This window comes from Brassica napus, chromosome A8, assembly GCF_020379485.1.
Source record: "Brassica napus cultivar Da-Ae chromosome A8, Da-Ae, whole genome shotgun sequence".
NCBI lineage: Eukaryota > Viridiplantae > Streptophyta > Magnoliopsida > Brassicales > Brassicaceae > Brassica > Brassica napus.
The window spans coordinates 18560604-18572104 of NC_063441.1; the positions used below are offsets into that span (position 1 = coordinate 18560604).

The 11501-nt window shown below is 35.9% G+C and overlaps 3 protein-coding genes across 8 annotated transcripts; 1 reads left to right on the plus strand and 2 right to left on the minus strand.

Moving 5' to 3' along the window:
• Positions 1-576: 576 nt before the first annotated feature.
• On the minus strand, positions 577-1809 carry LOC111200107 (probable calcium-binding protein CML25). The gene has a single exon (XM_022690775.2). The coding sequence runs from the start codon at positions 1305-1307 to the stop codon at positions 744-746; it is 564 nt and encodes a 187-aa protein (XP_022546496.1). The 5' UTR covers positions 1308-1809; the 3' UTR covers positions 577-743.
• Positions 1810-2918: 1109 nt separating this feature from the next.
• On the minus strand, positions 2919-4461 carry LOC111198188 (zinc finger protein 7-like). 3 transcript variants are annotated; one of them, XM_022690201.2, is made up of 2 exons: positions 4058-4461; positions 2919-3708 (listed from the first exon to the last, which is right to left on the minus strand). In XM_022690201.2, the coding sequence occupies exon 2, from the start codon at positions 3680-3682 to the stop codon at positions 3047-3049; it is 636 nt and encodes a 211-aa protein (XP_022545922.1). In that variant the 5' UTR covers positions 3683-3708; positions 4058-4461; the 3' UTR covers positions 2919-3046. The 3 variants fall into 3 exon arrangements, with proteins under 3 accessions (XP_022545922.1, XP_013655165.1, XP_022545921.1); XM_013799711.3 differs by having other exon boundaries at positions 4017-4312; XM_022690200.2 differs by lacking the exon at positions 4058-4461 and adding an exon at positions 3832-4005.
• Positions 4462-6318: 1857 nt separating this feature from the next.
• Positions 6319-11229, plus strand: LOC111200100 (glutathione S-transferase T3-like). 4 transcript variants are annotated; one of them, XM_048737975.1, is made up of 3 exons: positions 6319-7033; positions 7119-7256; positions 7337-11229. In XM_048737975.1, the coding sequence occupies exon 3, from the start codon at positions 9672-9674 to the stop codon at positions 10935-10937; it is 1266 nt and encodes a 421-aa protein (XP_048593932.1). In that variant the 5' UTR covers positions 6319-7033; positions 7119-7256; positions 7337-9671; the 3' UTR covers positions 10938-11229. The 4 variants fall into 2 exon arrangements, with proteins under 4 accessions (XP_048593932.1, XP_048593934.1, XP_048593931.1 ...); XM_048737974.1 differs by having other exon boundaries at positions 7119-11229.
• Positions 11230-11501: the final 272 nt, after the last annotated feature.

Sequence of the window (11501 nt, forward strand, 5' to 3'; positions counted from 1 at the left end):
ATTGATGAAGGGGAAGTTTTGAAATTCGTTTTAAATCTCTAATGGGCCTTTTAATAAGTTGATAACTGAACTTTTCTGGGCTCGAAACTATATTATGCGTTTGTAGTTTATAAAATTCATAGAAAATTCTTCAATTAAATTAAATAGTAATATTTGTAAAGAAAAAGATGAAAATTATTTTATTTTTCAAATATTTGATGCTCAAAACAAATCATTTCAGGTGTGTCATAAAACACAAAAATATCATCGAATATTCAAAAAATTATTAGGTGATAATTAAACAATTTATTAGAAATTAGTGTTTAAATACTGTTTAATTCATTTTTATCTATAACTGATTTTCTGATTAATCAATAGATGCTTAGGCACTGTCTAAAACGATTTTTAAAAACACATGTATCATCTGAAGCATACGCAACAGACCAATGCTAAAGAAAAAAAATGGTTCTTATTTATATCCACATTGGTAAAATAAATCCGCATAACTTTAACTGTATGCATCAGTTCTGATTAGAATCGACTAATTTAACTCTCACTGTATATGCATCAAATTTGTTAATTCTAAGCAGAACTGAAGACAAAACAAAAAAAGAGTTACATTAATAAATGTTTTTTTTTTAAATAACTTTAGAATGAAAATTCCAAGAGAACAAAAGAAAAAAAGAAGGATTGAAACAATGGTGGAATAATAAACAATGGATGAAGGAAACATGACAACAATGAAGATGAAGCCGTGTGAAACTCTACCTCTGACCACCTCCCATAACATTATCACGCCTAGATCCCAACGTCATCATAATCTTAAACTCCTCGAAATCAATCGTCCCATCTCCATCCTTATCCACACCACCGATCATCTTCCTACACTCGGCGATGGAACACTCATCACCAAGACTCCTCAAAACCTCATGCAGCTCCTCCGCCGATATAGACCCGTTCCCATCGATGTCATAGACCGAGAAGGCGTCCTTCAGATTCTCCAACACCTCGTTCTGATCCATCCCTTTCGTGTTCAGCTCAACGAACTCCTCGAAGTTTATGTAACCGTCTCCTTTACGGTCGATATCTGTTATGGCCTTTTGCAACACCTCCTCTGGAACCTCGTGGCCTAGGCTTGTCATTATCGCACCGAGCTCTTTGGAGGAGATCTTACCGTCTCCATTCACGTCGAATTTTTTGAACACCGCTTCGAGTTCTCTGATCTCTGTTTTCCCTGAGCGTGCCTTGTGTAGGAACGGAGAGTCTGCTCCGGTTCGAGAGGCCGAGCCACCGCCGGAACCATTGGTTTGGTTTTTGTTGTTGGACATGGTTTCAAAATCTCTGTGAAGAAAAAAAGAATCAGGAGTTTAGAGAAATATCCGTATTTGTTGTGATTCCAAAGGAAGCGGATGAATCTCTGGATCACTAACTATTTTGGGGGTTCCCTTTCCCACAAAAAATACACAAATGGACTTAGTTGTGTTTGTTTTGTCATAATTTCAAAATGGATATAGCGATTAGGTAAAGTATTTTGGTAGTATTTTGGAAATGGGAAAATAGAGGTGGGAGGCATGTTGATGAGAAGAGCTTGAGGTCATGCGTGAAGTACTGGTCAATAATTACAAAGTCAATAACATGGTCATTAATTCCCTATTTATAATCATATTCATTTAATTAATATTAATTATCGGTTTTGTTTGTAAGGATCATGCAAATTCCAGCTCGTCCCTCAAAACATGTATTTAGATCACAAATTCACAATACCACATGAGCATGGCTACCACTGAGTCATTCTGTAATGCAATCTTGAGTACATCTTGGTCTCCAGAATGTTGTTGAGGCTGCATCTTATGGTATGCCTTAGCAAATCCATTAAGAAGCAAACCCGTGTGACCACCAATAACAGAGCCCACAATATTTGCAATATCTATAAAATTAATAATTAACTCTAATATCTAATTTTTCAGTAAAAAAAAAAAACTCTAATATCTAATTTAATATATACTAGACTTTGACATGCACATCCGTGTAGGTAGACTTTCATTTTATAATATATAGTTTTCATATTATATTTTGTCTATAATAATTTATATATGATGCATTGTTGTGATTTTCAAAATAAATAAATTGATAATATATAGCTGTAGATATGAGAGTAGATATAAGAGAGCTTGAGGTCATGTGTAAGTACTGCTCTCCCAGTTTTCTAAATGGGATTTTAGATAATTAACAAGTGGACGATGGATAAATTGATTTTGACCATTATCAAACTATCATATGAATTGTTAAACCATTCATTATAACTCCAAAGTCAATAACATGGTCATTAATATTTATAATCATATTTCATTGGTACATTTAGTTAATATTAATGATCGCTTTTGTTTGTAAGGATATCATTAGTTAGCTAGGGTGGACCATGATCTCTGCGATAATTCTCCATTTATTTTGCCTTCCATGGTTGTTGTGCTCTTTTGTCTATTTACCAACTCGTGTTTCGAAATCTCACAAATTTGACGAAGGTCTTTGCTTCAATTACCTAGGCCATGTTTAGTGCTGGATATGTATTTCCAAAAGAATATAGTAATTTTTTCAGTCTAGTATGGTGCTTCATATTTCGGTAACATATAATCTCCTTGTTTTTGTATGTTGCTTCATGTTTCAGTAGCATTTTTTTATATCATACTCCAATATAATCTCCTTGGTTTTGTGTTACTGGTTGATGCGACAAAATTCTTGATATTCCACCTTTTTTTCTTTGTCAGCATTGCCTATAACAAGTTGTGCAATTTCAAATAAAGCGCTTGTTCACAAAATAAATTATCTTACATGAAACTCAACTAGCATATCCTACCATATTTGTTAAACAAAAACATCAAAAAATCACTTTCGAGATGTTAAATTAGTTCATGAATTAACTAGTGAGAGCTCTAACAAAATATCAAAATGTAACAAACTTCATTTATATAACAAGAAAAGTTTTGCATCAATTTCGGTAAATCTGTCTTCCAACTTATCTTCTGATATTTTTTCTAACAATAGAAAATGAACACACGAGATAGTGAGCTTAGAGTCTCAAGGTAAGATCAGGCTTTGACCTATTGTTATTATCTACTAGACTTCCATCAGCTGCAACCGAGTTAAGATCAAGACCTGACTCTGTAACAGCCACCACCACTGGAGCTTCAGCTTCCTCCAGGACCTGACGAAAACTCCCCGGCCAGAATAATTCACTGCCATCATCATAGTCAAAGAACAATGGCACAGTGTTACCAAAATACCCTTGATGATGAAACCTTGCAAGATGAGGAGGAGGCTGAGGCTGGGATAAGGTGTGGTGAAGTAGACCGGAGTGAGCTTGCATCCCTAGAGAAGAAGATGCGTATGTGTAAGGCCTGTGGTGGTGACCAAACATTCTTCCCATGTGCACTGCTCGTTTAGCCATTGTGCGTTCTCGCTTGTGAGCGTTTTGGTGACCTCCAAGGGCTTGAGAGCTATAGAACTTGCGTCTGCAATAGTTACAAGAGAAGACTCTCGGGTTGGATTGACACTTTGTGCCCTTTTGATCATCGTTGAAACTATCGTTGAGGTTGAGATCGAGCGAGACAGGGATGATAGATTCTGGTTTGGATAGATCTTGATTTAACGAGGTATCTCCTTCTCTAGCTGGTAATTCTCGTGAGGCATCATCAGATTCCGTCATTTAATCAAACTCTTTTTAGTCTTAACCTGAAAAAAAAATCATATTAAAGTCAAAAGCAGATCAAGAAATTGTTTTAGTCCCTCTAAATTCACTGTTAAACACAAGAACTATATAAAAAGATATGGTAATAAAGTCTTAAACAGAGTTACTATATCAGCAAGTTCAGACAAGGATCAGCAAGTTCGAAGCTTAAAGAAGACCATCCAAAATGAAGCTTTTGAGCTTTAACTATGAGGAGAGAGAGAATCTAAGACAACAATTAAGGATATGATTTACAAGAAAAGATCTGAGAGAGAGAGAAAACAAGGTGGAGACTGGAGAGTACTATGCTTACGAAAATTATGTTGAGATCTGGGAAGAGACAGCCGACAGAACCTGAAGTGGTTGACTTGGAAGCTTAAGAGAAGTTTGTACTCTTTGAGTTAACCAAAAATGGGTCAAATCCAGATGTAAGGAAAATAAAAGCCAGAGAGACGAGATAGGATTGGTGAAGAAAAGTAGAGAACAAACAAGAGGTACTGAAGAAGAGAGAGAGAGAGAGAGAATTATGTCTAAACAAATATGGAAAACACAAATGTTAGAGAGATGGGCATGGTCTGGTGGAAACACATGTGGGAATCTAAAGTGTCTGCCAGTTAGACCTCTGTTTTTTTGTTTTCAATAGTTCAACGACCTTTTTTAGGGGGCATTTAGTAAAATAGTACTATAGTTTTTTCCCTAAATTGATTAAGTAAAATACTTTTTCTTACAACAGCCGTATAGGCGTTGGTATGCACGTTGAAAGTATTGTTATGCGTTCATCGTAATGGGTTATACACTTATACTACTACCCTATAGGCAATCCTTAAACCTTTTAAAATCCACAAAGATTTTATCCATTTAAAAATTAAGTTTATAATTATATTGTTTAGTTCTTGATAAAAAAAATTGATAAAAAAATAATTATATTGTTTAGTAACAATTTTTTTTGTTATTTTTCATGTTCGTCTCGTTTCGGTTTTTGTAATTCAGTTTGATTTTAGTTCGGTTTTTGTTATAACAAACTTATTATTTGGTTCAGTTTAACACCAATTTGGTTGACAAACATTTTCTCGACGTAGTAGTTCACATTCTCAAACAAACCCATAACAAAGACAGATTAGTAGCCATTTACATAAACATTTCAAAAACTTGTGGCAAAATAACACAAAGGGTTTCTTAAATAAGAGTTTGTCTTGAAAGTGAACATTACATTGCATTAAGGAATCAACTTTCACATCTTGCTGTTGTTAAAGTCAACTTTTACCTCTTACAAAAAAAAAGAACAACCTAATTATTTTTCATAAAGTTAAAAGAACCATTATATTTTTCAATTTTAATCTCACTCGTCAGAATTGTTCAGAAAGATTTTAATTTGGATCTTTTCATGAATATTTAATAATTGAACTCGAACAGTTAATTTAAAAAATAATGGAGCAGCGCAAGGGATTTGATAATGTCGCACGGAGCCCATACATTCATTCCCCCGGCTTCACCTTTTCCATTTGACGTCGACATTTTCTCTGTGTTTTTCTGAAATTTTACATGTGATTCAAAGTCTCTGCTTTTTCTGTTCCTTTTCATTTATGTTTTCTTTTCCTTTTCCTAGAAAGGTAAAATAAAACATTTCTTTCGATACTGTGAAGGTTGTTGTTACCAATAGCTTGTGCGGTAAGAAAACAATAAGGTGTTTTGTTTCATTATACTGCTTTTTTAGTTGATTTCACCCGTTTCATTGTGCAAGATAGGGTAATTAAACCTTTACTTTAGTTTTTGTTTTAAGCGAAACCTTTATTTTAGTTATATAACCCAACAACCCATATTTTCATTGGAAGACAATGAAAATTTGAATAATCAGATTAATTATACTATCTTTATAAAAATGACCTATAAATCATTTTAAGACTAATTTACCTTTTTAGTAGTTTCTTTAATTTTCTTTGCTATTATTTTTTCATTTCTATTTTGTATTACAAAATGATGTGTTTTCTTGTATTTTTTTTTCATTTCTATTGGATCGCCATTTAGAAAAAACAAAACATAGTTTTAAATTAGTTCATTTTTCATATAAGCTTTTATGGTTTTCTTTGAGTGTTCAGCTGTTCGATTTTCATTGAACTTCTGATGAAGACAAACTCAAACAGTTCACAAGATAATAGTTGAGAGTTCTTGTATTTGTTGAGATATGAATATTGCATTAAAATTTGTGAGTATAATGTGATTTGGGTGAGGACGGTGGTAAAATATAAATTGGCGTAACAAGTTGTAATGACTCAATTAAACAAATAACAATAAAATAAAATAAAAAGTCATTTAGATAATTTTCACGCTAACATTATATATGTATATGTTAATCGTAATTTATATTATACCAGTAAAATAGATTTTTTAAGAAGGTGTTGGGTCTGTGTGGACCAAATCAAGTAAAGACATTTAACATTTTATCCCAAAAATATCAAGTAAGGCAAAATCAGTATTGGAGATTTTGGAATAGTGGCAAAACAAAACTAGATAAGGGTGTCTCCTTATTTCTTTTGTTTTTATGCATTGAGTGAGTGACCAGTGACCAGTGACTAGTGACCAGTGCCCACTTTTATTTTAATTTCAACCTCAGACCATGCGCATCAGGAGCTCATGAGGGGGTCGTGGGCTCGAGTTCTTAGGCCCGTTTGATTTAAAAAAAAGGAAAAATGGGTTTTAATCGTTGAACCGGGCCTTACGCTTGAACCCGTAAGAGGCGGGTTCAAGCCACGCGTCGGGCGGTGAGTGGCTTCTCCTTTCCGCGTCGAAGAGGAAGAAAGGAGGGGATACGCGTGAACCAGTTCATTTCTCTCATCAGTGAAAAAAGCTAGGGTTTTTTCTCTCCGAGGCGATAATCGACGCCGTGGGTTCTCCGTCGTTATTTCTCCATCAAATCGATTCCGCTTTCTCTTCTCCACACTCTTAGGTCAGTATTGTGTAGATTGACGGTGTGGTAGCGTAGATTTTATGTGCGATAGGGATTTCCGATGGGGTGATTTTAAATCGATTTGGGGATTTTATTTTTTAGGGTTTTTAATCGTTATGGGAGTTCGATTGAGGGTTCAGTTACTCATATTCTTTCTTAATTATGTGCTAATAATTTGATTTCTGTCACAGATGGATCCGGCAGAGGAGAGAAGACATTCAAAGAGGCAACAGGATCACATAAACATGCTAGGGTTCGTCAGCGATTCAGAGTACGGGATTCCCAAAAGGTGTCCATGTGGTGGGAGAATCATCGATGAGGTACGCCGGAAGGACGAGTACGACTCTCTTCCGGGGAAGCGGTTCTTCACATGCAAGAACTACGAGGTTAGTTTGATCTTAAACGCTTTGATTATCGTTTATGGGTTTGCAAATTGTAGAGTGTCTGATATTTGTTTATGGTGTAACCAAGGCTGATGGATTCCACTATCGTCAGCCTTGGGTGATAGGTGTGCAGGAGGAGATCGAAAGGTTGACTAAGCGGGTGGTGGAGGCTGAAGAAGTGATGTTGGGGTCGTCGAATCTCTGTAAACTGATCGACAGACTGGAGGTTAGTGACAACACATTTTCAATACTTGTGTGGTATGTTTTGCGTGACTAACACTTTTTGTTTGATGTTTACATGTCCAGGATCAGGTTAAAATGCTCTCTGAGCAGGTAGATGACCTCACCGTCCAGGTTGCTACGTTGGAGAAGGTCTGCTTCGAATGAAACCGAAGGTAAGACTGAACCCCACTTTAGATGTAGTTCGAAAATGGCTGTTACAAATTGTTGATTGGTATAACCAGTTTAGCTATTTAATAAGTTAACTAAAAGTGATGAAAGCTTAAATGATAACTACTACAATAACTACAACTCCAACTAGAACTCTAACTACAACTTTTAAAAATCTGTAATTAATTTTTTGTTGGTTGTTGGTTGCTGTGAACTCTCAATAGATTGTACTTAGGTGTAGTTAATATTTTCCAGTGAGTTGATGTGTATTCACTGCGGTTTGTGAAGTACTTGTGGTAGGTAGAGTTTGTTTAATTCTTCTGTTTTAGTTAATTATCTCAAATGAAAGCAAAAACTAGTTTATAAAACATAGCAAATCCACAACTAAAAACACACAAACATTGAAACAACAAACCAAACCCAAAAGAAAATGGATCCTTTCTCCTACAACTCTCCCGGGTTTGTGAACCTTTTAGCATCGCAGAGCAGTCCCCCACAGGACGTGGACTCTGCTGAGGCAGTTGGTAACTCACCCGGGTTAGTTAAACCTGTAGAAAGAAGAAAGTGGGTTGTCAAAGAAGACCTTGTGCTCATTAGCGCTTGGTTGAACACGAGCAAGGATCCCATAGTCGCTAATGAGCAGAAGGCAGGGGCGTTTTGGAAGAGGATAGAGGAGTATTTTAACTCAAGCCCTCAGCTCATTGGCGCCGTTCCTAGAGAATGGAGTCAATGTAAGCAGAGGTGGGGAAGGGTGAATGAGCAGGTGTGCAAGTTCGTTGGTTGCCATGAAGCCGCTTTGAAGGAGCAGACCAGCGGGCAAAATGAGAATGATGTCATGAAAGCTGCACATGACATCTTCTTCAATGACTTTAATGTCAAGTTCGCACTTGAACATTGCTGGAGGGAGCTGAGATTTGATCAGAAATGGAGGTCACACGCGTTGTCGAAAGTTGGTGGAAAGGAGAAGAGGAAGGAAGCATGTCCGGAGGTGGTGGGTGACGATGAAGAGGTGAGGCCTCCTGGTGTAAAGGCGAGCAAAGCAGCCAAGCGCAAGAAACACGGGAATGAAGCAGCTTATGATCAAATAGAAACCATGCTAGCTGTGAAAAATAACATTTCTAAACAAAAGATCCTTGATCGTCTCATTGGCAAAAATGAGGAGACTCTTTCTGATCAAGAAAAATCCCTTAAGTATAAACTAATTGGTGAAATGCTTTGAGTTGGTTAGTGCCTTGTATTGGTGCTTTGTTTACGTTGCTTAGCTTAACTTGAATCGATGCTTAAAATGAAATATTGATTGGGTTTTATTTTCTTTCGCAGGTCAGAGAGTGCAGGTCACGGGTTGGAGTGAAGGTGTTGGAGTTGATCAGTCGGTAAAGTTTGAAGCCTAGTTTTTTTTTTAATGTTGCGGGTAGTTGGACTGTAGTCCATCTTTGGTCACGGGAAAGTGTAGTGTTTTGTTTCTTGCTACACTTTTTTCATTCACGGATTGACTTAGTATGTTTTGTGTCAGTCACAACTTGATTCACGGATTATGTATTATCGTTTCAAACTCTCTATATATGTTTGCATTGTATCATTATATGAAATAGCACTTCTCTCACTTATTACTCTCTATCAAGTTGATTCTCTTATAGCACTTCTCTTTGTATTGACTGAGATAAGAATGTTTAGTTGTAAATGGTAAAAAGTCGAGATCATTCAACTGATTCCCATTTAGTACCAGTTCAGAAGGAAGCCGACACATTCAAGTGATTCCCATCTCGCTGCAAGCCGACACATTCAAGTGATTCCCATCTCACAACCGGAGACACACACAAAGATCCCCAACAAGGTATAATATACAACTTAGTAAAGAAAACATTAAAGATTATGAAAATAAAAGATTATGAAAATAAAAGATTATAGAGTAATAATGATAGAGTAATGTATAAAATAGATTATAGAGTAATAATGCTAGAGTAATGTATTAAAAAAAATCTAATGTTATGACAACTTTTATACAATAAAGTCTAAGATTATTCACATAAAAGATGATAGAGTAATGCTAAAAAAAAAGAAAAAATAGAATATGAAAAAAAATAAAAGATTATGTAATAAAAATATAATTATGACAATTATTAAGACAACTTTTATATAATTATGATGAAAGAGTATTTTTAAAATATAGATTTTGAAAATAATTTATATAATTATGACAACTTTTATTATTAATAAGAAAACTTTTGTCATGTTAGGAAAATAAACACCAATGTCTTCCTCATCAAGTGATGAAGTTGATGAAGCTTTAGAAGAAATGGTCGACCAAGTAGTTGATAATTTCTTCGACTCAGTGATTCATGCTCATCCCAACAAGCCGACGAGAAGAGCTTATATCGAAAGACATCGGGAACAAGGACACAATCAACTATGGAACGATTATTTCACGGAAAATCCTACATACCCACCGGAAATGTTTAGGAGGCGTTTTCGAATGAACAAGCCATTGTTCCTTCGCATTGTCGAACGTCTAACTAATGAAGTTCCATACTTTCAGCAAAGACGAAATGCTTGCGGAAGGAACGGGCTTTCTGCACTTCAAAAGTGTACGGCAGCTATACGTATGCTGGCATATGGTCAATCGGGAGATACATATGACGAATATCTCCGACTTGGTGACAGTACATCACGTTTATGTTTAGAAAATTTCACTAATGCAATAATTGATTTGTTTGGAGATGAGTATCTACGAAGCCCTACACCTGAGGATCTTCAACGATTACTCGATGTCGGAGAGGTACGCGGGTTTCCAGGGATGATAGGCAGCATCGACTGTATGCATTGGGAGTGGAAAAACTGCCCAACAGCTTGGAAAGGTCAGTACACACGTGGTTCAGGAAAGCCGACAATTGTCTTAGAAGCCGTGGCATCACAGGATCTTTGGATATGGCACGCTTTTTTCGGATTACCAGGTACCCTCAACGATATCAATGTTCTTGATCGGTCACCAGTTTTTGATGACATCTTACAAGGTCGAGCACCTAAAGTGAAGTTCAAGGTCAACAACCACACTTATCGTATGGCCTACTACCTTACGGACGGAATTTATCCAAAATGGGCAACATTTATCCAATCCATCCCACTTCCTCAAGGTCCTAAAGCTGAGCTATTTGCTGAACGTCAAGAATCCACCAGAAAAGATGTCGAACGGGCTTTTGGAGTATTGCAATCGAGGTTTGCAATTGTTAAAAACCCAGCTCTACTATGGGACAAGGAAAAGATAGGAAAGATTATGAGAACTTGTGTCATATTGCACAATATGATAGTAGAGAACGAACGACACGGATACGCTCAAATTGATACATCTGAGTTCGAGTCAGGAGAGTCAAGCAGAAGTTCGAGGGTGCAACGGAGAGAAAGTATTCATGGCGGTGATATGTTAGGCATTCGCAGAGAAGTCCGAGATAAAGAGAAGCATGATCGTTTGAAAGCGGATTTAATGGAAAATATATGGCAAAAGTTTGGTAATGAAGATTAATAATGTTTTTATGTTCTTCTATTTCTCAATTTATGTAATCTACTCTTATGTATTGAATAAAAAGTTTTAAAATATTTATAATATATTTTAATATTTTATTTATGTATTCTCAATAATTTGAAATTTTCTTTTTTTTTATTTATATTATTATTTTATTCCTATGAACTCCTTCTTCGGGTTCACTAATGCAGAAAACAACAAATACAGGTTCATAACTATTTATGGCCCCACAATAAAATATTAAAAAAATTGGGTGAACCCCAAAGGGGGTTCACCAATGCTCATGCTCTCAACATGTTTTCGGAAGGCCCACTTCAATTCATTAGCTTTTATATTCGTCCACTACCTTAGTTGCTTTCCAGTCATACTTCACAAATAATTGTTCCATCGTTTCTATATCGCTGGTAATAAAAAAAATATGATGTGTCACCATCTTTAATAAGTCTGATCGGGTTAAGAAATTTGAGATAGTTCAGACTATTCTTTACAAAGTCGAGTACTTTTGACTTTTGAGCTTCCAATGGATCATTCGCGCACACCCGTTAAACTTTAGTCTCCACAGTT